The sequence below is a fragment of the Platichthys flesus genome, chromosome 16 (genome assembly GCF_949316205.1).
Source record: "Platichthys flesus chromosome 16, fPlaFle2.1, whole genome shotgun sequence".
Classification (NCBI taxonomy): domain Eukaryota; kingdom Metazoa; phylum Chordata; class Actinopteri; order Pleuronectiformes; family Pleuronectidae; genus Platichthys; species Platichthys flesus.
Genome location: NC_084960.1, coordinates 2124574 through 2149798, shown reverse-complemented (window position 1 = coordinate 2149798; position 25225 = coordinate 2124574). Strand labels below are relative to the sequence as shown.

General features: G+C 46.2%; 3 protein-coding genes across 6 annotated transcripts; 2 read left to right on the top strand and 1 right to left on the bottom strand.

Annotated features, from left to right (window-relative positions):
• Positions 1-693: 693 nt before the first annotated feature.
• On the top strand, positions 694-13378 carry hook2 (hook microtubule-tethering protein 2). Its single transcript, XM_062407609.1, has 22 exons — positions 694-887; positions 2166-2248; positions 2682-2754; positions 2896-2946; positions 3221-3353; positions 3598-3665; positions 3753-3818; positions 4550-4630; positions 6243-6409; positions 6660-6800; positions 7297-7498; positions 7641-7751; positions 8661-8748; positions 8992-9058; positions 9382-9519; positions 10028-10115; positions 10651-10685; positions 10768-10850; positions 10948-11051; positions 11268-11369; positions 11580-11651; positions 11734-13378. The coding sequence occupies exons 1-22, from the start codon at positions 843-845 to the stop codon at positions 11860-11862; spliced, it is 2127 nt and encodes a 708-aa protein (XP_062263593.1). The 5' UTR covers positions 694-842; the 3' UTR covers positions 11863-13378.
• Positions 13379-14070: 692 nt separating this feature from the next.
• On the top strand, positions 14071-15799 carry trir (telomerase RNA component interacting RNase). 2 transcript variants are annotated; one of them, XM_062408055.1, is made up of 4 exons: positions 14071-14186; positions 14579-14900; positions 15170-15241; positions 15336-15799. In XM_062408055.1, exons 2-4 carry the CDS (start codon positions 14616-14618, stop codon positions 15441-15443), a joined length of 465 nt encoding a protein of 154 aa, XP_062264039.1. In that variant the 5' UTR covers positions 14071-14186; positions 14579-14615; the 3' UTR covers positions 15444-15799. The 2 variants fall into 2 exon arrangements, with proteins under 2 accessions (XP_062264039.1, XP_062264038.1); XM_062408054.1 differs by having other exon boundaries at positions 14089-14900.
• Positions 15800-15887: 88 nt separating this feature from the next.
• ubn2b (ubinuclein 2b) lies at positions 15888-24865 on the bottom strand. Of its 3 annotated transcripts, none has more exons than XM_062408050.1 (16): positions 24237-24865; positions 22887-23015; positions 22656-22757; positions 22255-22386; positions 21979-22082; positions 21228-21726; positions 20927-20997; positions 20703-20832; positions 20340-20446; positions 20112-20222; positions 19675-19869; positions 19548-19590; positions 18183-19454; positions 17199-17403; positions 16659-16727; positions 15888-16491 (listed from the first exon to the last, which is right to left on the bottom strand). In XM_062408050.1, the coding sequence occupies exons 1-16, from the start codon at positions 24552-24554 to the stop codon at positions 16424-16426; spliced, it is 3555 nt and encodes a 1184-aa protein (XP_062264034.1). In that variant the 5' UTR covers positions 24555-24865; the 3' UTR covers positions 15888-16423. The 3 variants fall into 3 exon arrangements, with proteins under 3 accessions (XP_062264034.1, XP_062264035.1, XP_062264037.1); XM_062408051.1 differs by having other exon boundaries at positions 15888-16470; XM_062408053.1 differs by lacking the exon at positions 16659-16727 and having other exon boundaries at positions 15888-16470.
• Between the last annotated feature and the right edge of the window lie 360 nt (positions 24866-25225).

Here is a 25225-nt window from a genome sequence, read left to right as displayed (position 1 = left end):
TAGTAATAGTAGTAATAGAAGTAGTAGTAGAAGTAGTAGAAGGAGTAGTAGTAGTAGTAGTAGTAGTAGAAGTAATAGTAGTAGTAGTAGTAGTAATAATAGTAGTAAAAGAAGTAGAAGTAGTAGTAGAAGTAGTAGAAGTAGTAGTAGTAGAAGTAGTAGTAGAAGTAGTAGAAGGAGTAGTAGTAGTAGTAGTAGAAGTAATAATAGTAGTAGTAGTAGTAGTAATAGTAGTAATAGAAGTAGTAGTAGAAGTAGTAGAAGGAGTAGAAGTAATAGTAGTAGTAGTAGTAGTAGTAGTAGTAGTAGTAGTAGTAGTAATAGTAGTAGTAGAAGTAGTAGTAGTAGTAGTAGAAGTAGTAGTAGTAGAAGTAGTAGTAGTAGTAGTAGTACTAGTATTGAATGATTGAAACTAATAAATAATACTTTTTTCTGTTGTTTTTTTCCCCTTGTTTATATAATCTCGTTTTTTACATGTTGGAAATAAATAAGTAAATTAAATGAAAATGGCCGGTGATATTTTTATCAATATTATTAGTAGTAGTAGTATTCGTAGGGATTAGTAGTTCAGTAGTATTATAGCAATGAATGTCTCATGATTATGTTGTTGTTGTTTATTCTTTGTTGTCCAGACACGCTGACCTGAAACCAGTCCTGTCTCCATAGGAACGCACTGGGTACGGGTGCCGGCTGGGATATGAGCAGGAGGTGAAACGCGAAGCGGCCGCAGCAGCAGGAGGCCGCGGATCATGACTGACGTGGAGACTCGAACCCGAGCGCAGTGAAGGGACTGGAGCTGAACTCCTGCTGTGTGTGTGTGTCTGTGACCCGAGCTCGACACGATGAGTCTGACCAAAGCGGAGCTGTGTGACTCTCTGCTAACCTGGGTGAGTTAGTTACCAGCAGGGCTAACAGGTGACAGCAGGTGGCTAACTTACTAACTAACTAGCTAACTAGCTAACTAACCAGCTAACTAAGGGACAGCAATGGCGTCGCTCCTGTGAGTTGGAGATTGGTTCTATTCCCTCAGTGACTTCACGCAGGACCCGTGTAAAGTGTGTGTTTTGAGGCTAACTGTCGCTAGCCACTGGAGCTAACTTAGCTAGCTAGCCCCTGAGCAGTGGAAGTTTGCCCCTGTGTTGTGTTAGCTTGTTGTTCCAGAGACACAGACGGACACACACAGCTCACTGGGAGCTGCGGGTCCCAGGCTGTGGTGTCCAGGGGGTGTCCCAGACAGCCACTGGGCCCAGAACCAGGGACATCCACTGGTTTGGCACTGGTTCCTCACACAGGCAGTGGAAGGACTGACCCAGAGTCTCCATCAGGGTCTTTACATGTTAAATGAACCTTCATCAGATTCCAGTGAAACCTGTGATGTAGGAGTTCAATGTCTCAGATCCTATTAATGGAGATGTGGGTTGACTTAGTTTGGACTTATTGGGCTGACATTTCTTATCTCCTTTTAATGTAGGTCCAGGAAATGGTTCTTATATTGTTTTTAAAATATATTTATCTAAACATTGTAATGTCCCCAATATTAAAATAACAGCATCATGAACAGTAAGAGTTGAATTGACCCCAAAAAGATGGCCTGGTCAAAATTGTCCTTTTAAATAAACTCCAGAAAGTTTGGTGAGTTGTGGCTGAGATATGATTGTTTTTCCTGAAGTTTCAAAAATAATTGAACCATGACTTTGAGTGAATCTTTTTTAACACGGGTCACAGAGAAATGTATATTTTATAGATTTGAACCTTCAGGTAAATAACTTTATCTTGGCAACAAACTATAAAACCAAACATCTCTCTGCAGGTATAAATAACATCATAAACAAGGCTGAAAATATATTTATCTTGCAATTCAGAGCTTTATCTATTATTAATCATAGTGCTGCAATTGTTTTATCGGGGATAATATACAGTTTTAAAAAAGCTTTGAGAATCATTTCTCTGTGACCTATAGTAAAGGAGATATGGCAAATCAAAATCAAAGTGAGAGTTAGGGTTAGGGTTAAACCAAATCAACATCCCAAATGTTTTTCATATCTGTGACGTATATTCTAATATAATGGGACTTGCTGCTTGTTTGGTTTAATGTAATAGTTAAATGTACACGTTTGACAGACGTTACTTATTTAATTAATAACATTTGATGTCTCCCCTCTCAGCTGCAGACGTTTCAGGTGCCATCGTGCAGCAGCAAGTACGACCTGGCGAGCGGACTGGCCATCGCACATGTGCTGCACAGAATGTAAGCACATGTGTATTTATATTTGTATGGTATTTTATTCAGTCAGGACTTACTCATGTAGATTTGCATATCAGTGTGATGTGATTTGCTCCAAACCCTTATCTATGCAAATGTTAATGTGATCTTTTTTTTTTTAAACTCTGGTATCTCTTGTACCCATACCCCTGCTGAAAAATACACAACTGAAGAATGTATGAATCAATCTTAATTCGTCTTATTTGAGGTTGCATTAACTGCCTCTCGAGCCTTACACCCCTCCCCCCACCCCCCACCCATGTGACTTATGACTTTTAATGAACTGCTGTATTCAAATGTCATCGCACTGAGTAGAACCGAAGCGCACAGCCTCGTTGCCCCCTGGCCTCCTGTGAATCTTCATGTCCACCAATGTGTTGTCCTTGTCACTGGAGTCCTCTCGTGCTCTCGTTAACAGAGACCCCTCCTGGTTTAACGAGGCATGGCTCGGCAGGATCAAGGAGGAGAGCGGGGCCAACTGGCGCCTCAAGGTAATTTGTGAAACAACAGGATATGACATGTTACCTTAAAGCAAACAAGAGTACCCAATATGTGCAGGGTTGTTGTTTTTTTTCACTTTGCCCTGATGAAAATGAGAATCTAAAGGTATTTCCCTTGTTTTGTTCTTTCAGGTCAGCAACCTGAAAAAGATCCTCAAGAGCATGATGGAGTATTATCACGATGTAAGAAGATTGTGTTTTCTTTACAGTGTTTCTGAAGCTGCTTCCAGACATGAACTCTGGAGACTCCTGTGGTTTTCTCCTATGGGCTCATATCGGCATTATCCACTCGGACATGCGTTTACACATACGGCCCTAAATGTCAGGAGATTTATCCTGAGTCAAGTTCATGTCTGGAAGCAGCTTTAGATTCTTGTATTTCCTTTGCTAGATTCTCTCTCCTTCTTTCTCTCCTCTCCAGACTAACCTCTGTCTCACCTTCCCTCTCCGTCAACAGGTTCTCGGTCATCAGGTGTCAGATGAGCACATGCCAGATGTTAGCCTCATCGGAGAGATGGGAGACGTCACCGAGCTGGGCAAGCTGGTGCAGCTTGTTCTGGGCTGTGCCGTCAGCTGTGAGAAAAAACAAGGTGAGCCGTCTGCTGCAGAAGAAAAGAAAACACACACAGGATTAAGTCAAAGATGTCTCACATGATTCCTATTTAATGTCAGTCAAGGTTTGAAACCGCCCGCATGGTGTTTACCCCCAAACCATTTTACAGACAATCATTTAAAAGCTTTTTTGGTGTTTAATTACTTGCTCGAAATAACAAATGCCATCTTCTGAATTTGGCAGCACATTCACTAGACTGTTATTTCTTCTCCTGAACACAGAGCAAATTCAGCAAATAATGACCCTTGAGGAATCGGTCCAGCACGTTGTGATGACGGCCATTCAAGAGGTGAGTTTTTGGAACAACATGAGAAAAGCTGCCCAGATAACTATTTATTGATCTCATTGATTTTCTCATGGCTGTTTGTGTTCTTAGCTCTTATCGAAGGAAGCCTCCACTGAACCAGGAAGCCCAGAGACCTACGGAGACTTTGACTCACAGGTGACACCTCGTGCTCCTCCATTGACCCCCCCCCCCCCCCCCCCCCCCTTAAAAAAACTGGTATCTTTCAACCGAGGCCCAACTGGGACAGTCCGTGAAATGTCCTTAATTTTCTGATGAGTATGACTGAAATGTCAGAGCGACCAATCACAATGAGAAACGATTCCTCCCAGGTCGGAGTCTCAAGTCCAAAGCATCACACAGATGATTTAAATGTTCAGTATTAATCTATGTAAATGTTTCCGTGCAGGAGAAACTGACGACCTGACAGATGAATGTGAGAGTTCACTGTCTCTGTCCTCACATTGATGACTGATGGATGATAAAAGACTTAATGTTAGAATGTTTAACCACTGAAGTTTGAATCTTCTCCCACGTCTGCAGATGAATATGCTCTGAAATGCACTTGGACTGTGAATGAGGAAATTAAATTCAGTCAGATGATTTCTTCAGGCTCAGCAAGAGGAGACAGGGTTTGTTGGAGAAACACCTCCAGGAAGTTAGTTCTACAGTCACAGTGTAAATTAGCACAGGAACTTACTGTGAGTTCCAGTCTCTCTGTTTCTGGATCATAAAACCCAGAGCCTCCCTCGTCTCAGCCTTAACAAAGTCAGTTTTCACTTAATCTGTTTTCTGGAATACAAACTGGGATCTGCTATATCTTTTTTCATTATTAAATTTCATTATATACCAGTAAGTATCTCCTCTGGCTCTGTGTTGTGTGTTTGCAGTCCAGGAAGTATTATTTTCTGAGTGAGGAAGCAGACGAGAAGGGGGATCTGAGCCAACGCTGTCAACACCTGCAGCATCAGGTACGTTTATGACTTATCTCCTTATGAATCATAATAATAATATTTCTGCCCTGGTTGTTGCGGTGACTCTTGTGGTCAGTCCGGTAACGGCTGGTGCTTCGCATGTAGCTGCTCACTGTGACGGCTGTTTGTTGACGAATAATCATTGTCAGTACAAACCATTTTGTGTGACTGCTACACAATAAAAGCATCACATGTTTCACTGGCTCAGCTCTGTGAATGTGATACTGTGGGAAATGTCTGGTGCGTGTCGGAGGAAGTTAATGCAGCTGTGATGTGAAGCAGAGGGAACACTCGCTGATTAAAAGTTACACTGGATTATAGAAAGTTTGATAAGTCAGGAGTTAGGATCAGAGGCTGTTGAACCTTGTTAAGTCCAATAAGGCAAATTGTGGTTTGAAAATAAGGGCTAATGGTGAAAAGCCTTCGAGCTTAACTTGGTTTGATTCCATGAAGGTATTACTATTTATAGTTTAAATATTTTTTAACTTTTACAATGTTTTCGAGGGTGATTCATTTGGTTTTATGTTTTCGATCTTACGAAGCCGTCAGTCGAGATATTTAAATGTGTCCAGCTCTTATTGATCCGCCGGAGACTTTGAGCTCCTCTGCCTTGTTTGTGCACGACTGACTGAGGAGGGATTAATGTAGGTTATTTTTTTAAAGACACACTTTAGTCAATAGTTGCATAACATGAAGATCGAGCTGACACATTGCCTCGGGACGGAGCTGGAGCCAACAATAATCTGTGCTGCTCCCAGCCCACCTGTTTGTTTACTTACTGAGCCCACGCATTAGGGATTAGTCATTTGTGTTGTTTTGAAAGCTATTTACTGGTCCTGTGCTAAAGCATGCAATCTGTGCTTGAAGTTCAGTGAAGGGTTTTGCTGTATTCAAACTGGAAAGAGGTGCAGCAGGTAAGGATAAGTTCCCCTTTTTTAAAAACTGAAATACCAGATTCTCTAACTACCTAAAGCACAAACATGTTGTTGATGTAAAAACGACTCTAAACTGCACATTCTCTCCCTGTCTCCACTCAAACCTCCTTCATCAGCCCTGAAGTTAGAACATTTCTGCCCTATAGCTATAACAACATAACCCAAATCACTGCTGCTCCTGAGTGAGCGATGCAGATTCATCTGTTTACATCATGAGGGTCTGGTTCGGACCCTGAGGCTAACGCTAACAACGCCGCTATTGAGAACGTGTCATCTGCCTGAGACCATTGCACACCAGCTGACTAACTTATCTTTTGACTACTGAGCATGTGAGAAGAGAACGAGCATGTGTTCCAGCTCCTCTGCACTAAAGGGCGTGAGTGTGTTTGCACCGTATCAGTGTTTTTCCTGCTTGAGTCGGACGAGCGCTCGAACCTTTATTCTGGATTAAGATCGTTTTCATCAGCTTTCTGGATGATGTTGTTCTGTAAATGAGCATCGAAGACTTTCCTGATGCAGATTTCTGTGCTGCTTCTTCTTTCCTTCCTTTTTTTACAGCTGCAGATTTGTCACTTATTGCATCTTCATCCCTTCTCGGTGGTTTCAAACTGAATCTCCCTCTTTACGCCTCAGTTTTGCAACACATCTGTTTCTCTCTCTTTCCCCCTGAACAGTTGTCCGTGGTGCTGGAGGAGAAGTCGGCCCTGCAGGCGGAGACACGCACCCTGAAAGAGAAGCTGCACTTCCGCGACTCTCTGGACACCTCGTCCACCGCCATCACGGGCAAGAAGCTGCTGCTGCTGCAGAGTCAGATGGAGCAGCTTCAGGATGAGAACTACAGGTACCGACAGTACACACACACAGACACACACACAGTTATACCCAAGGAAAAGAGTCCAGGGATGCATAAGTAGTAACGCTGATCAGGCCCTATAAGTAACAGACATGTTATTTGTTGTTATCTTAAGTATCTGATAATTTCCTGCTGCACTGTTCATAAGTGAAAGTCCAGATGCCAGTTTTTATGTTTGAAAACTGATATAGTGAAACATCCAGTTATACTTAACCCCTGTTCCTCTGTCATGTGTCAGACTGGAGAACAGCAGAGATGACATGCGTGTGCGGGGGGAGATCCTGGAGCGGGAGGTGGTCGTCCTGCAGCTGCGTAACGAGGAGCTGAACAGCCTGGCGCACGAGGCCCAAGCCCTCAAAGACGAGATGGATATTCTCAGGTGAGACCTCCATTACTCGGCTGTACTGGTGCTTACTGGTTTACCTAAATTTACACTCTCCAAATCCATAGAAGGTCCTAAATGACGACCATTCATCCACATGGACTTGATGCATATTTACAGGAAGACTCGCAATTGCTTCCTAAGTCCTCAGGTTTCTGATGTTCCTCACACGCACATCGTTCATTTTTCATCTGATGTTTTCAAGGGATTTATTGACAATACCCGAAATGGAGGTTATGACAAGCAGCAGTTCATTTATTATCGTTTTACACTCACAGAAACAGCTCCCACGCTGCCCACACACAGACGTCCATTAGCTCCTCTCTCTGACATCTGTGTTGATAATATGAATTTGATGCATTGACACTGGCTTGCGTCAGTCCTTGGTTTTCAGCAGTTAAGTACATAACCACACGGATGTATTGTGTTTCACTGAAATTCGTATTTCTGTGTCGGCACTCAACACTTCCTACACATCCCCCCCCCCCTTCAGGCATTCATCTGACCGGGTAAACCAGCTCGAAGCGCTGGTGGAGACGTACAAGAGGAAGCTGGAGGATCTGGGAGACCTGCGCAGACAGGTGCGCCTCCTGGAGGAGCGCAACACCGTGTACATGCAGCGCACCTGCGAGCTGGAGGAGGAGCTCCGCCGGGCGAACGCCGTCCGCAGCCAGCTGGACACCTACAAGAGACAGGCAAGCAGAGCGCGGCCTGCTCCTCGCGTTGATCTCCCAGTCGAACACATCACTTGGCTTCGGCACGTGTTGTGGAAAAGTTTTCAGTTTTTATAGAGCGCTCCTGCCAACACAGACTGTTGCTATGCTCTCTGACTTGCAGGCGCATGAGCTTCACACCAAGCACGCCGCGGAGGCCATGAAAGCTGAGAAGTGGCAGTTTGAGTACAAGAACCTTCACGACAAGTATGAAGCACAGCTGAAGGAGAAAGAAGTGAGTTGGAAGAACATCAGGAAGTAAAAGTAAAGTTGGGAATGGAAAGAAAAAACATGCTCGTCCTGCTTTTTACATCACGAGGAGCAGAGATTTGGTTTTTATTTCAATATCCTTGTTTGGATCACCTTTTGTAAAGCAAGGTCGTCCTTAGAAATAACAGTTGATGACAAATTTAGAATCTGCGACAGCCTGAGACGCCTTTATTAACTTTTTTAAAGCGCCAGACAGCAGATCTAGAACTTCTGGCCGTCAATAAAATTGACAACAAATCTAGAACCTTTTCATTTGTGTGGTGCAGCTTAGAAACAGCTGGTTAACATGAAGCCTTAAGATCTTAACAGTACGCACGCTGCTGCCTGGAGGAGCTGTTTCCAGGCAAACATCGTACTATTCTTCAGTGGACTCCCACGTCCAGTGTCAGTTCTAGCACCTTCTGCAATCTGACAGCAGTGATTAATGTCCTCGATGACTTGTGGGAGTAATTAAGAAATACACACTCTACCAACGTGCACTGACATATCTGCCTTTACATTCACTTCATCCATAATTGCATCCAAACCGGGTCCAGGTCTGGGTCCCCGGAGCAAGATCCTGGATCTGCAGAGCTCTTCACAAGATGAATTGATATAAGGAATCAGAAACACTGTTGAAATGTTAACCAATTATAATTAAAACAAATTAACTTAAACGCAACAAGATAATTAAGACGAATAAAGAATTGGGGTTCACAGGAATCCACTTTTATTAAATCTGAATCAAGAGGCAATATAAAAAGAAAGAAATTAACATTATCTTCAAATCAATTCTGAAATGACTCGTGGGGTTAATCTGCTTCAGGTGTGATTTTAGTTAAATTCTCATACAAACCATAGTGAGACGTGTTTGTGTTGTGCTCGGTGTCCTCAGCGTCTGATCTCGGAGAGGGACACACTCCGGGAGACGAACGACGAGCTGAGGTGTGCTCAGGTCCAACAGAGGGTTCTCAGTGGAGCTGGTGAGTTGCAATCTGATGTAATAATAAAGTAAAACACGTTATTCCTGTCGTCCACCTGTAGACTCGTTGTAGAGAAATGTAAAATATAAATATCACAAACACAATTCGTCTTAGTCTCGACGACTCAATATTGTTATAATGAATCAGATCATGAATCCTAGAGACCATTCATCTCTTAGCATATGAACTATTTTCTTTAGAACTGTTTGATTAAGTCGGTGACGTCCCTCGTTCTCTCCACAGGAGGCTTGTGTGACAGTGCCGACCCAGTTGGAAACCTGGCTGCAGAGATCATGCCGACTGAGCTCAAGTAAGCTTGTTATTAATTGTTCTGTACGTCTGTGAGCTGTGGATGATGTGTTCCTAACAGATGAGACTCGCCCACTTACCCCCCCGTATTCATCTTCTGAGATAAACGACTCGGCCAAAGTTTATTTTTAGAACTTGAATGCGCAGTTGGCCCCTGAAATAGCAACACATGTCGGAACACTGGGTCTGGGCGTTGTCTTTCAACGGGCTTGGTCAACTCTGCAGAATCTCTTTTGTCCCACCACTCTCTGACCTAGTTCATCTTTCCTCCATTTTCTTTACCCCCCCCCCTCCGCTCCCATTCTCTTGTCTCACCCGCGACAGGGAGACAGTTGTGCGTCTGCAGAGTGAAAACAAGATGATGTGCGTCCAGGAGGAGTCGTACAGGCAGAAGCTGGTGGAGGTGCAGGCCGAGCTGGAGGAGGCTCAGCGCAGCAGGAACACCTTGGAAACACAGAACAGGTGTGTGTTTGTGGGTGTTTGTGTGTCTGTGTGTGTGTGTGCCCTTTAACACACTAGCCAACTTCGTGTTGAGTCATTTCTAGGTCGCCATATTGTGTGTTCCTGGACATGGAGCAGGTTGTTTGGCTGACAGTAGGAGTGATATCTGCCTAAATGTCAACTCACCCTCTGGACTGTGTGCTCAGCCGAGCTGTGTGGGCTGCACTGGAGGACGGACAGCAGAAAGCCAGATTGTCCCTTGACTGTGTGTATATGTGTGTGTTTACATGCCGGTGGGCATGTGGACATGTGGGTGGACTTTGCGTGTGTATTGCAACACCAGGCCCAGGGTGTGGGAAGCATCCTCAGCAACAGTAACAGGAGGAGAGAAGGGGAGGGAGCATGCTCAGTAGAGCCGAGCAGAGACGCAGCTCGACAACATTACATTTCACCTCTTCTGAGTTTCTTTATTCTCTTTCTCCCTCTAATCTCTCTCCGTGTTCCTTCCCTCTCCTCGTCTGCTTTCCAGGTTGAACCTGCAGCAGATCTCAGAGCTGCGTTCTCAGATCGAGGAGCTCCAGAAGGCGCTGCAGGAGCAGGACAGCAAGACTGAAGATGTGAGTGGAGCGAGGGCTGCCTCCTCCTCCTCTTCCTCCTCCTCCTCTGCTGACTTTAGTCACTTCACACCCAAAACTTTACTCGTCATAAATCATAGTTTCCTACATTCAATAATTGTTAAATTTTGAACCTGGATGAGTAAAGATGTGACTCTCTTACAGTAGAAACATTTATTGAAACATAAAACTTTTGCATGGCGCACTGAGTGAGCATATTGAACAGTCAGCTGTCAATGAATGCAGTGTTTTTACTTATCATACATGTTGTGTGGGACTTGAACTCGAGTGTGCTGTGGTGATTCACTGTTAACGCCTGCCCCTCTCTGTCTGTCTCTCTTCGTCTGCCCCCATCGGTCGACTCTGCCAAAATCAGGCCATCGTAAGTACGGCCCTCCCTCTGTCCACCTGGCCCATGATTAACTCTTTGACAGCTCGGCTTCTTGATGCTTGTGTGTTTGTGTTTGTGCGCGTTTCTGTGCCATTTAGAAAACCTGTTGAGTTTTAGGTTTTAATGTGTTTTTCCTGTTTTTCTTAGTCGTCCTTATTGAAGATAAAGCTCGAGGAGCATTTGTAAGTAAAAAAATCTTGTGCATCATTTCTCCATGTGTTTCCCCGAACATGAGCCAACACTCCTGTTGTGTGCTTGTTGCAGAGAGAAGCTCCATGAAGCTCACTCAGACCTTCAGAAGAAACGAGAGGTCATCGACGACCTGGAGCCCAAAGTGGACAACAGCAGTAAGTCATAATAAATCATAACTGATTGTTGGAGCACCTGCCTCTGTCCAACTCCTTCTTCTCCTCTAAACACTCGTTCTGTTTTCATCCGTCTCAGTGGCAAAGAAGATTGATGAACTCCAGGAGATCCTGCGGAGGAAGGACGATGACATGAAGCAGATGGAGGAGCGGTACAAGCGCTACGTGGAGAAGGCGAAAACGGTCAGTCCACCTGAACGGGTCGTCCTCAGTACCTGGCTCTGAATAGAAATAAGTCAAAAATGAGGGGTTGTTCTTGTTTGACTGATTTAAAGGGACTTGTTAAAAGTGTTATATCTGCTCAAGAGCACATCAGAAGCCAAAAGAACATCAAACAAATCTGACTGCATCGTTTTATTAGGAGCAGGAGAAGAACACTAACGTTCTCTCTTTGTGCAGGTGATCAAAACCATGGATCCCAAGCAGCAGCCGGCGGCTCCTCACCTCCAGGCTCTGAAGAACCAGCTGACGGAGAAGGAGCGAAGGATCCACCACCTGGAGGTAACAACCATTTTAAAGCACAGACACAATCAGGTGTCTCTAGCTCCGCTCATGCTGGAACCAGACAGTTGAAAAAAAGAGGACTTTTGAATTGACTGTTTTCACAAACTTCACAAATATCTGTTATGTCTGTGGACTCCCGTGTTTTTTAAATAATGTGGAGCAGATACAAATCTCACGACTGCATGATGGTCTGTTCCCTTCCTGCAGCACGACTATGAGAAGAACAGATCCAGACACGACCAGGAGGAGAAACTCCTCATCAGCGCGTGGTACAACATGGTGTGTGACTAGTATTTATCATGAGTTTGAAGGTTTTTCTCCTGGAAAGAAAGAGTTTGAACCAGACGTTTGTTTTCCTCAGGGGATGGCGTTGCACCAGAAAGTGTCCGGCGAGCGGCTGGGACACTCCCACCAGACCCTGTCCTTCCTCGCCCAGCAGCGGCAGGCCACCAACGCCCGGAGAGGCCTGACACGACATCACCCGAGATAGAAACACACACACAGGTGCTGACAAGAAGATGAAATGATCTACGACAAACTTCTTCTGAAACTTTGCCTTGATGCCTTCACTGGATCGCTGCACCTCGGAGTATTAGTCCATGCTGCTACTGCTCCCTGCTGGCTGTTGATGGTACAAGATCATTTTTTATTTTCCCTGATGAGCTGCAGCGGAGAAACACTCGACTGATCCAGAGTTCAGCCTCAGAAACAGAGCAGGCTGGGCAGGAGGAGATAGAGCCTGAAAAGAGGCTGAATCACCTTCTAAGGTGACTTGTGTTTCATCTTTAGTCTCGAATGCCCTTGTTTCTTTTAGGGTCTCTTTTAAATCTTTTATTTTTTTAATCTCTTATGTTTAACACTAGGATGGACTAGGATCTAGTTTTATCAAGGTTACTATTTAAACCTGGTAGATGAGGGCGGTGTTATAAGAGTTTAGAGGACATGGAGCTACACAAGTTATAGACTGAGAGCAGAAGAAGAAGTTAGCTGCTAGTAAAACCTCTTTGGTTTTGTTCTTCAGTTTTTATTTTTGTCTCGTATATCGTTTGTGTTGAATCCATTATTTTTGTTTGGTTCTTGATTTGAAGGAAAGTAAATTGTCAAGACCATGAGGTTTGTTTAATCGCTAAAGTCTCGTTTTAAAGTTTTTCTCTAAACATAAGATTCATCTTAAAAATTAAGATTTTAAGGGGTGTGGGGGGGTCGTCCAGTGCATCTCTACGTCATCTGCGTGATGCTGTGGAGGAAACCTGGACGTTCTCCATCTTAATTGGCAAAATATGGTTAATTTTCATGTCTTGTGATGATGTGACTTCTGTTTCATGTCCTCATCGGTGCTAATTCTTAAGATTTTATTGATTTTTATTTTTTCTCGTTCGCGCCCTCCTCCCAAAGATTGAAGCAGGATGTTTGTTGTGGGTTGGACCTAATTGCACTCACCACTTTACATTGGAACACTATGCGATCAGAATCCATAATTATAATAACACTAACGACTCGGCTGCTGTACCACCGCCAACCTCCTTTTAGAGTTCAACTGAACTGGAAGATTCATCGATGCACTGGAATTCTTTTGTCTGTTGACTGGAAGTCCGAAGTGGAAACAAACGATCGAACCTGTAATGGTTTCACTCGGCGTCTGTTCATACTTTTCCTTCTGAGCAGGAGTAGAAACATTAGATCGTCCCGTATCAGAGCTGCTGTCTTTGTGTCCCGGTGAGCAGTTGTGCTGTGATCTACATGGACCAGAATCCTGCTGTTGTGTGTGTGTGTGCACGTCTTTTCACTGGTGGTTTTTTGTTTTGAGTTTATATTTATGGTGTCATGTCGTTATCTCTGCTGCACATTAAATGGCTGGAGGGTTTCTGTTTGTCAGCGTCTGTATCATGATGGTCTCGTAGATTACAGCAGACTGTTCTTCACACAGGGATTTGAGGCAAGTTAAAGGGTTGTAGTCCTGTAACGCTCTAATTTTGCACAACAAATAAATGGGATCTTAAGAACAATCGTCTTGTGTTTTTCTTCGTCAAAATGTGTAAAAAATAACTCAAGTTTAAACAAACTCTTCTTCAGGAGGACGTGAGAGAGACTTGAGTTGACCACATTCTTCAAACTGGTTCAAACTGGGCAGGTCTCAGAACAGTTCACCACTTTCAAACAGACCAGATAGTGTTGGTAACTGATGTTTGTTCAATCACTGAATTCTCTAAACTGATTTTCTCATGAAATAGGAAAATAATCTTGGTCGTCAAAAACAGAAACTGATTTTGTATTTTTCCATGTGAAAACTATAAATAAAAATACTTTAATCGTCTCATTAATTCACAAAACCAAGCATTTTCTCCCAAAAACAATTTTCTGGTTCAAATTCTTGTTTCTCCTCAAAACATAACAAATGTAATTAGTTCAGAAATCAGAATTTTGTCAAGTATACCGATTATTTTTAATTTATTTAGAAAAACTGTTGTATAAAAACTGATTAATTCAGAAAAACGAATATTCTGTTGAAAACCGAGAATTCTCTTATTTTGAAAATAAACGTTTCGTTAATTCAGAGTGAATGAAACATAAACCATATATTATATAGAAAATCTAATACATGTGTCTATTTGAATAAACCAGATTTTTTTATATGATCTAATTCTAAATAATATAAAATATAAAATAAAAGTCGCTCCTTCTATCTTTGGCGTCACCGGGTGGATCACAGCTCGCCACGTGACGTAAGCAGAGTAAAGATGGCGGACGGTGGGATAGAGGCTAGCGCTAGCTTCAGGCGCTGCTGAACTTCGGGACTTTCTCTCTTTACTTCAGGTATTTGAACTTTGCGGTGAACGTCGACAGTTGAATCCGAACACGTGGAGAACGACCCGTGACTTCAGCCGCAGTTTCCCGTGGAGTTTGTCCCGGAAAGGCCTCGCTCATCCGGGCATTAGCCCGCAGTATTAGCACGTTAGCACCGGAGCTTTTGTTTTTGTCCGGGCGGAGCTACAGACCTGCTAGCTTCTTTATTTTACTCTTTTCTTTACCGAACACTTATTATTCTTTTTTAAACCGGACCGAGCGTCTGGTCACTTCCGCTCCCGAAGGTTCGAGCCCCTGGTTCCTTCTCGTCCCGCGGCGGCTTCTACCTTCAAGCTAACTTTGCTAACGAGCCACATTTCTTTTATAAACACAAGAGCGTCTGCTGTTTTGTTTTTTTTTAGCTCCGGATCCGTGTATGAACTTTACTTCCGGGAAACCATGGATCCAAACCGCAGACCTCGAGCAACCAGCGGCAGCGGCAGCAGCGGCGACTCCAGCCCCGCGTCCCCGGGCAGCAGCTGCACGCCGGCCGGCGACAAAGCCGCGACGCCCCGGGGCAACGCGTTCGCCAACGACGGCAGCTTCATGGAGATGTTCAAGAAGAAGATGGAGGCGGAGGAGAGGAGGAAAAAGGAGCAGCAAGCAGGAGGAGCAGGAGACGCCAGTGCTTCAGAACAGGGACAGACTCCAGTGGACAAGAAGCCCCCTCCAGTGACGAGCTTTGTAAGGGGTTCCGAGACAGATCCACATGCACCCAAACGACAGCTACACACACTGAGCTACACGTAGTACACCCTGATCTGAAGTCAGTGCTAGTCACACATACACTTGCATTGTTGTTCACTGTACAAGTAACACACAGCAGCCGGGTGCAGTCCAGGCCCCCCCCCTGCTGCTTCTGGAGGACACACAATGTAGACGCGTCTTCTCCTTCGTTGGCCGCCCGCCTCAGAGCTCCTGTAACGGTTTCAGTCTTCTATCCCCTCACCCAGGTGGGGAAGCGCAGAGGCGGCGTGTTCCTAAAGACCGGCATGGTTGCGAAGAAGCAGAAAGACGACTCAGAGGTGAGTGGATCTGCTGCTGCTGTTGTGGTGTCAGTGAGATGTGTGTGTGTTCCTGTGTGTTGACTTGTTGTTTCCCCCCCCCCCCCCCCCCCAGGCTGTGCCCGGAAAGAGTGACGCCTGGGCATCGTACATGGCAGAGGTGAAAAAGTACAAAGCCCACCAGTGCGGCGACGATGATAAAACCAGGCCACTGGTCAAGTAGAGTCCAAGGAGGTGAACGTGGAGCCTCACTGCTGCGAGGAGGGAGGGATGGGGGGGGGGGCATCGCCTGGGAGAAGCCGTTGTGGGGGGGTGGACGGACAGTCCCGCCCCTTCGTATTGACAGTTCAAGTGACCCTTCTCATCACAAACTGCTCATACTGACAAACTCCCCTTTTTTGTATTGTTTTTTTTTGTGTTGCTTATTTGTTGGATGTCGGTGACTTGATCTGGTGTCAAACGGTGCTTTGAAAATTTCATGATTATTGTTCAACCTTTTTTTCTTTTTCAATTTCTCACTTCTGGTTTCGTTCCGTGATTTGATTTTACGCCAACTCGATTAAATTCACGTTGCCTATTTGTGTTCTGTCCTGCCTCCGTTCTGTCCCTCAGAGGAAACCGGGTTTTTAATGATGCAAGTGTCAGTTGCATCAATTTGAGTCTGGTGTGAAAGCAAAGATTTTTAATTAAGTCAGTTTGAGTTCTATACAGACAATTTATGTACAATGAAAAAGTTTACATCTTTCATTGGAGGAAAAAAAAAGCTCAAAATCATCAATTTGCAGTTTACAATTCTTACAGGTATCAGTGATAATAACATTAGGATAAAAACAGCACCGAATAGACACTGACCATGCATCAGAGAGGGAGACACACAAAGGCACGCGTTCAGCCCCAGACACACACAGCCCCACACACATACACACTTGCATTAAAAACCCACTCACTCCTCCCTGTCCACAGTGATATAGGTCTATCTTGTAAACATTGACAAACAGCATTTGTCATTTCAGAATTCTACGAAGAATAGTATTTCAAATTTATCAAACTGTTTAAAAAAGTTATATGCAACTGTGGTATTCATGAAAAACGTGAGCTGATCTCAGATCAACAGTCCCAAGTGAAGTTCAGCCCACTGGTGTCAGTGGTCCGTCTGTCCATCGTCTGTCCCAGTGTCTCACCGGGTGAAGAAATCCAGCCTCATCATAGATTCTTCCTCTTAGCGTCTCCTCCCTGGTTTTGACTGACATCTGGACGGGAATAGCACAGTTCTTGAAATCAGTGAAAAGAAGCGATAGAAATTTTAAAAACATGACAGAGATTAGACGACAGCTGAAATGACTCCAGGAGCAGGCAACAGGACAAACTGAGACAGAACAGCAAGGAGGACAGAAGGAGTGAGGGCGGGAGTAAAGGAGCAGGGAGGGTCACATTTTACCTGAGAAGGCGAGCTGCAAGTGAGGAGGCACAGCAACCTGAGACCCTGCCTGGAGACTCTTATACAGATCTGAGGAGACGGGGGGGGGGGGGGGGGGGAGACGTGGATACAGATGGAGAGACGGATAGGGAAAGGAGAGAGATAAAGGACAGATGATGACAAAGCCAAACAGGAGATAAAGACAAGAGGTGAAAAACACAGAGAAATGATGACATGAAGCAAAAGAAATGAAAATGTCAAACAGGAGACAAATCACAAGCTCACATCGGACACACACAATACGGTGATAAACAAGTGATTGTCTAACATGTAAACACAAGACGAGGCCTGAACAAACAACAGCTCGACGTCACAAACAAAGCCTGCTACTGAAATGTATAAACTCTTCATAGAGCTCAAAGTTTGCTTCTGGATCCAGAACCTTTTGAAATGTGGTCGCTCACTAATCTGTTTATTACGTTTAGTGTCTGTCCAGTTTTAAACCTGAACGTTGTGCACAGTGTGAGATCTCCATGTTTCTGTCCTGTGTTCATCACTCACTCTGGGTCAGGGTAGAGAACGATGCATTGCTACTGGCCGCGGAGCCGCCTGCTGTGCTGGAGCCGGCCGTTCCCATCGGAGGCAGGTTTAGCAGCGGGGGGAACTGGAAGGGCAGGGACACGGGCACCAGGCCCCCCAGCATCCCGTACCCCAGGGTGAGAGACGAGGCTGAGTTGAGCAGACCGCCGGCTCCTGCTGTGGAGACCTGGACAAGAACACAGTCAGATCGTATGAGTCTTAATGCAAAATGAAAGTTGTTTCCTGCAGAGCTTCTCCGAACTTTTACTGTTCAATCAAATCACAATAGAGATATTGCTACCGATTCATTAAGATTAACAGGGTTGTAGATGGAACTTATTGTATAACCAGTGTTGTAGAGTTTTACCTGTCATCATGTAAGTTTGTTCTTGATTAACTGATCAGTTTAAAACCCAAAGTTAATCTCAAATGACGTCACAACTGAAAAATCACCGCCAAGGAAAAGAAGTGAATGTTCAACACTTTCGGTTGAAAGGAAAATTAAATGACCGTGGTAATTGCTTCTTCATTTTCTGTTGTTAAACTATTTGAGGAACAGATTCATCTTAAATAGAAATCTAAAGTCTCTGTAACAAACTCCACAGACTCAGATCTCAGAGAGAATCTCTGGTGAACGTCTGGACCTCGTTTTACAGACATTCTCCAGAGTCCAGCTACGCTCCAGTGTGCTCATGAATATTGAACAACACAGTTAAGGAAACCACATTAATAAGACTACTAAATAATACTACTAGTAATAGTTACTGTGTTGTATTTACAGAGAAACGCTGACTCGTCTGGAACAGAATCAAAAACCCACGAGCAAAGATGTTTCCTGAGCTACTGAACTCAAACTTCAGTACACATTTTGAATTTAAGTTTTAATTCTAATAAACCTGGTGAATGATCAAATTACTACAGTGAGTGTAAATGTGCTAAATAATAAATGATCTGGACGCTACCAACCTGCGGCAGCTGAGAGGAGATGGATGACGATGAAACAGACGTCACCGACTTGGCCCCCTGAGGCGTCACCCCCCCGGGCCTCTGACGCTGGCCCAGGTTGACGGAGACCAAGGTGGGGGAGGCACTGGACCCTGAATGTTTGCTTATGGACGACACGTTAATAAGGCTGATGTTGTTGGTGCTGTGGTTGGGGGTCTTCTGGCCGCCCGGAGGAGTGTAGCTGCCTTGCCCCGGCTTGGTCACTCCTCCTTTGACACCTGAGAACTGCGGGCGGAACCCTGCTGTGGTTTGGGGAGAGTACTGGTGTATGGTGGGGGTTGCCTGAGACCTGGGGTTTTGAGAGATGGAGGGGGAGACTGAGGTGGTGACGATGGGGATGGGGGTGCGGGCGGTGAGCTTGACGATGGGCGGGATACTGCTGTGTGTGGATTTGGTGAGCGTGGCGTGCATAGGGGTGATGAAGTTAGACTGTGGCTGGGGCTGAACTCCAGAGAGCGTCTGGGAGAGGGAGAGGGAGGGGGAGGGGGAGGATTTACTCTGCAGGGTGTGGGCGAGTCGAGGCCCCTGATAGGTTTTGATGATCGTGGGCGAGGACAGGTTGTGAGGCCGGGACTGAGGCGATGTGAGGATTAGAGTGTCACCACTGTTGGATTTATTATTGCTGCCTTTGAGGAGGCCGGAGGGGGGAGTGGAGACCCCCGACTTAGATCCCGGGGCCACGAGTGGCGATGCAGTGGGTGGGGGGCGTGGCTTCAGCTGCGACGGCGAGGCAGACATGATGGTTTTTGCTGCACCCAAAGGTCTCTGAGTGTTCAAAACTGAGTGTCTCTGTGCCTGCGCCTGCGCGATGGCCTTGACCACCGTCATCCCATCCACCCTCAGGGAGGGCAGAGGGGAGGACGTGATGGAGGGAAGCCGAGACAGAGGGGTGGAGGAAGACGAAGAGGTAGAGATGTAGTGAGGTGCACTGGAGCTGGTAGTGCTGACAGAGGTCTTCTTCTGCTGCTGATGCTGAAGGAGTGGTGAGGTGTGGAGGGAGATGGGGTTGGCAACGGTCCTGGGTCCGTCGGGGGAGGGGGGGCTGTCCCCCTGGGCCAGGCCCTTGGCGGCGTTGCCGAGGATGGCGAGGGCCTGGGAGATGGAGTCCAGGGAGGGCGTGGTCAGATCATCATCCAGACATATGGGCTCAGACGGGGACTGAGGTGGTCGCTTGGCAGCCTGGGCGGAGGGCGTGGCGCCCGCTGTGGGCGTGGTCCGAACCCAAGCCGCCTCCTGGATTCAAAGAAAACACAAACATAACATTTAGACACCCTGTTGGACCTGACTGCTCATCAGAACCAACCAGATCACAGGAAACAGTCCCACCTTCGGCTTGGCCCTTGGAGTCGTGACCATCTTCCTCTTTGCTCTGGAGTGAAAAGACAACAGAAGTGAGAACAGGCCACAGATCCAGAGTCAGTTCTGAGATAAGAGATGCGGCTGCCTGACTCACGTGTAGCCTGTGAGGTGACCATGAGCCATGATGCTCTCTTTGAACAGCATCCGGGCCTGCATCCAGCCCTTGGGCCAGAGCAGCTTCACCTCCGTCTCCATGAAGGCTCGGAGGTAATCCTCCAGAGACAGCGTGTTCTTCCCCTCCAGCTCGAAGCAGCCCAGCTTCACCCGCACCAGGTTGCACAGCAGTAACCTGGAGGACAAACAAGCATCATGAAGACTCAGACCTGATTCTGACTGATGTGTACATTTATGGCCACTTGTATTAATATCTACAGTAATAAAAAACTTTGTTTATACAGCTCTGGCAGCACATAACACAATCGTCAACACAACAACAACAAGAGGTCGAACGTGTGACTGTAGTTTTGAACCAGCTGAAGGCATGACATCATTTTGGATTAGAACTGATTCTCCATCGTCTGTGACACTGACCTGAGTTTGTCGTCCCACATGAACTTCTTCCGAGGTCCCATCACCCTCTTCCCTGGTTTCTCCTCATCCTCGTCCTCGGAGCCGTTCTTCTCTGCCTCCCCCGACTGCTGCCTGCGAACACATCAACAGAACATCACAGGTCAAATCCCCTTCGTGAACAAGGTGGACTGAAACGTGTGGCGAGGCCGACACACAGAGCGTTGTTCACATCAGGAGACGTGTTCTTACTTTGCCACCTTAGCGATACAGTCCATGTTGAACCGAGCGATCTGCTCCGGCATCGAGCTGCACACGGCCAGCTTCAGCTTCAGCAGGGGCGTGCGGAGACGGTCATCCTGGGCGACAGGCACAAGCACAGTCAGAAGTCTCTCTCACACCCCCCACCCCCCCCACGCAGGGGCCATACTGAGGTGCTAAATATAGAATCAAATAACAGACACAAAGCCAGAGGACACCAGCTCTACTCGAGAGCCTGTGAGCTCTCATCTCACACTCTCACTGCTGCTTCTGTCTTTAAGTAACACAGATTTCTGTCCTTATGTCTAATAATAATAAAAACAATATCAGTGATGATCTCCCCCCCCCCCTCACCTGTATGTTGAGGCTGAGCTTCTTAAGGCGTTTGAGCAGAGCTTCTTTATTGCAGGGCACAAAGGCCTCGAGGTGAGAGTAGACCACTGCACGTACCTCCGCAGGCTGCTCCTGAACCTGCAACTCAATACTGACACACACAAACACACACACACACACGGTGAGATCTACACACATTGTCGGTTGTTGATTGCTGCGTGTGTGTAAATGTTGAAGCTTCTCACTCTAGCAGGATGTTGTTCATGTCCAACGTGAAGAACTTCTTCCTGCCCTCCTCATCAAACAGACGCGACGCCTGAGACAAGAGCTGAATGTTATCATCACACACTTCTACAGCTACACACTATACTGTACTGGATTGATAGAGGAGCTGCACAATGAGGCCACGGTCACACAAACACAAATGTTAGAGTGGCCAAGCTTCACCTCCTGCTCACTTCCAATCAGTTTCCTGTAAAACATTCAAACTCTGACCCGCTTCTCCTCCGTGTACGTGTGACTAGGTTCTAATGATGAGGTCCGTACCGATCTCAGGTCCTCGATCCTCTTGGTGAGCGGGCCTGGGAGTCCATTGGGCAGAGGAGGGGGAGGGGTCATCATGTTAGCCTGCGACACTCTGCTGCCTCCTGCTTTGTGTCCCGTCACGAAGGAGCCGTTCTCCCCCTGCGCCGGGCTGGACGGCTGAGGGGAGTCCAGCATCGCGAAGTCCAGGTCCCCCATCATGTCCTGCAGGATGTCGTTATTGGTCGAGCCCAGCAGTGACATCACAGACGGGTCCGCGCTCAGGTCGGTGATGGTGCAGTCGTTGCCGCCAGCGGCCTTGGGGTGGGCGTTGAGGAGTGCACTGTTGGCAGTGGGCACTTTGGCGTTGGGTCGTGGCAGACTGGGACCAGTGACGTTCTTCTTACGCATCTCCTCCTTCTCCCTGGTGAAGCGACGCAGCATGTTGGCCAGATGGATCGAGTCCTTCATCAGCTTCTTCCTCTTCTTCTTCTCTGGACGATGGACATTCAGGGACCCACCACTGCAAGACCAGAAGACACACGAAGAAGAAGAAGAAGAGACATTTAACCCAGAGACACAGGACTGAGTCGGGATTGGCTCCTGAACTGACGTTTGAATGTGATGATGAGAAACCACGACACAATTATTAGACTCGTGAATTAATATGACACAGATTTCTTAAAGAGGAAATGACACGTACAAAACTCTTTACAAAGAGAATATGTTTTCTTTGTATAGAGAATTAGACACAGAAGAAAAATGTTAAACTCACCCAGGCTTTGGTACTTTATTCTTCCTGGGTTTCTTTTCCTCCAGAATTCCATCTGGCTTTTTCCGCCGTTTCTTAATCACCCGCTCTTCACCATCTTTCATCTTCTACAAAAGAGTGAAAAGGACAAATTAACACAGTTATTACAACTGAAATTCAAGTTCAGATAAGGTTCAAAATTTCACTTGTTTTTTTACATTTTCAGCATTTCCTAGGGTATATAGGAAGGATCTTGATTAAAGTACTACTAGTTGTAGTAGTAGAGAAGCAGGAATCTACCTTGAAGGGATTATCCTCGGTGCCTGCGTTCTCTCCCTCCGAGTCCGAGGCTGCTCTGAACTGCAGGGTGCCTGTGTTGATGTAGAAGCCTCCGTGCTTCGTGGTGAGAGAAGCAGGAACCAGCTCATCGTACTGAGGTCAACAGAGAAGGACAAGTGCTGTTAGTCGTCTTCAATAAGGACACGTCATGTGATTCTGTGCTGGTCAGATCAACGGCGAGTGGACGAAGCTACTCTTGATCCTTGTTGACCATCTTCTCAGCCCAAAACAGAAAAGTACAGCTCCTCAGAACTTGTTACGATAAGAATAAAAAAAGGGGGAGGCACAGACGTTGGAAAATATGTTTCATAGCTTTCTAACTGTTGAACTGATGCGTGCGCTTTGAAATGGTTTTAACTCACAGCCTCTGAATTGTCTATGAAGGGATCAGTGTCATCGTAGCCATATCCGATATCAATGAGATCTTGCATTCTGTCCTTTTTCTTTTTCTTAACGGCGCCACCCTACAGACAGACGGAAAACACAGGGATCAAAAACCTTTAAAGAAATATATATATCTGCCATCCTCCTCGGGTGCAGAGCCGTCACAGCCGGAACAACATACTCAAGCATCCGGAGATCACAACACTTACATATTTGTTCTCAAACTTCTTGGCCATGGCCTCCACCTGCCGCCTCTCCTTCTCGTCGTCAGCGAAGGGGTCGTTGGGGTCCAGCGGGGGGGTGAGTCCTTTAGGGGCCACTGAAGCTGCGAGCTTTACCTGGAGAGAAGAAAGACTTCGGATGAGGGTGGAAACACAGACTGCACTTTTCTAGAAGTCGGGAAATGATGACACAGTGCTTCACTTTACAGAAGTGACAGAAAATAGAACAGAGTCACTTCTCATCGGATATAGTAACATTCGTCAAAGGGATTAAACTCAGATTTAATAGATTAACTGTAAAAGGTTATATTTTAAACTCATTGTGTTGAGTTGTCCTGTGTACGTTGTGAACATGGAGGCTTTTCCCTCTGACATAAATAGATGAACTCTGTGGTTTGCAGTACGTTCCACACGACAGAGCAGCTCTGGATTCACAGAGGTACTTTTACTCATACTAGGTACTCAAACTTTATATTAAACTATATTTAGGACCTTCTAAACAAGCAGTTATACTTTGAAGTCACAGCTTTACAGAATGGAGCCATCTTATGTATTATGTTTTTTGGAAGATCTGCAAAAAGTGGGAAACAGTGTAACCAGTTGAATGTGTGATGAATGCATGGAAGTGTTTAGTTTTTATTTATAATAATAGAAAGCTGACTTTGTAATAGTGATGATGTGACGCTGTAAATAGAGTTTATATCATCACAGGTCTGTGGTTTGTTCTTTCACTCGCTCACACTCTGCAGGTTTCACTAAGCTGCAGGATCCAGAACAATTATCCTTCATTATTATCATGACTAACAGCATTGCATCTATAAATATCACTCTTATCAATGTTTTCTTACAACCACCAGCCTCACAGAACCTAAATATGACGGTAACTCAAAAATAACTGGTCTCTCTTGCCCCCCCTTGTCCTCACTCACCCACCGGTCGATGCACATGTCGTTTTATAAGCTCTCGACCTCACTGTGTACAGTTCCCTGAGATCATGTCTGTTTTGATTAACACAGATAAAATGAAGTAGAGTTTCTAACATGTGCTCGAGTCAACACGGAGACGAGCCGGATGTTGTTGCTGCTGTTCCGCCTTCGGCCTGAACGTCAGTTTCTGTCTTTGTTTTATTTATTTGTTTTTCTTTGTTAAGTTGTAGAAACCGAGTGAACATCCGGTGACAAACATCTGGATGAGCAGCCGTGATAAATAAACCCTGATAACAGATGTTTGGTTGTGATCACTCGTGTGTGTGACATCTCTCCGCCGGTGCCTCTCCGGAGCTGAAGCCGGCTTTAGGCCCCTCCTGCCCGGATCGAGGTGTCTGCTGTGTGCGCTAACCTGAGAAGCGGAGGGGTTGACCAACTCCCCGTAGTTGAACTCCGCGGAGCCCCGCTCGTTGGGCTCGGTCAGCGGGAGGTGGAGGCGCACGGTCGGTTTCGCCTCCGCGGCGACTGCGTCGGCTCCCTGGTCGGTCCCGAACGGACCTCCGCCACCTCCTGACCCCGCCGCCGCACTTCCACCTCCATCTTTCCCCAAAGTGCACTCGACGGCCTCATCTTCGCGGCGGCGCTTCTTCCCGGACTCCGGGGTCGTGGCGGTGGCCGCGGCGCCGAAGGACGAGATGGTGACGAACGGAACTTTCCTGGGCTCCGTCATCCTGACTACCGGCCACGGGAAACGGGAGGGCGCCGCTCTCCGGAGCCGCGGAGCTGAACCCGGAGCTGGTCGACAAGTACAAGAAGCTAGCGGCGGAGCTAGCTAACGTCCCCGGAGCGAGCAGACAACACAGGCGCGTGGATCTCCGCCCGGCCCGGTCTAATCCATAAAGTTCGATCCCCGCGGCGGCCCCGTCCCCTACGAGGGACTCGAACTCTGACCGAGCGTAGTTTGATGAGCTTCCATGAAATCTGTGGGTCGCTACCGCTGGGAGTCTTCAGTAGCCATCTTGATCATTATTATCATTATTCACAGGCAGGGCGTGCGCGTTAAGAGAAAGCGGAAGCCGGGGAGGGAAGAGAAGAGCCGCCGACCAATCACGGAGCCGGAACACGCCCACCTGACACACACGCGCGAACGTGGAGGAGACGATTGTTCTGCGCGAGCGGGACGAGGCGCGTGCTCAGTGTGAAGAAATGACCAGTAAGTCAGTTACTATCAGTTATATATGAATAATACACAATCAAAATGAATACTACACATTCATTCATATACTCAACACTACACTAGTAATACACACTAAATAATACTCACACACATGAATACATACTCATTAATAAACATACATGTGTTCTGTGTATTACATTTAGTATATGTAAGTATGTTCTCTT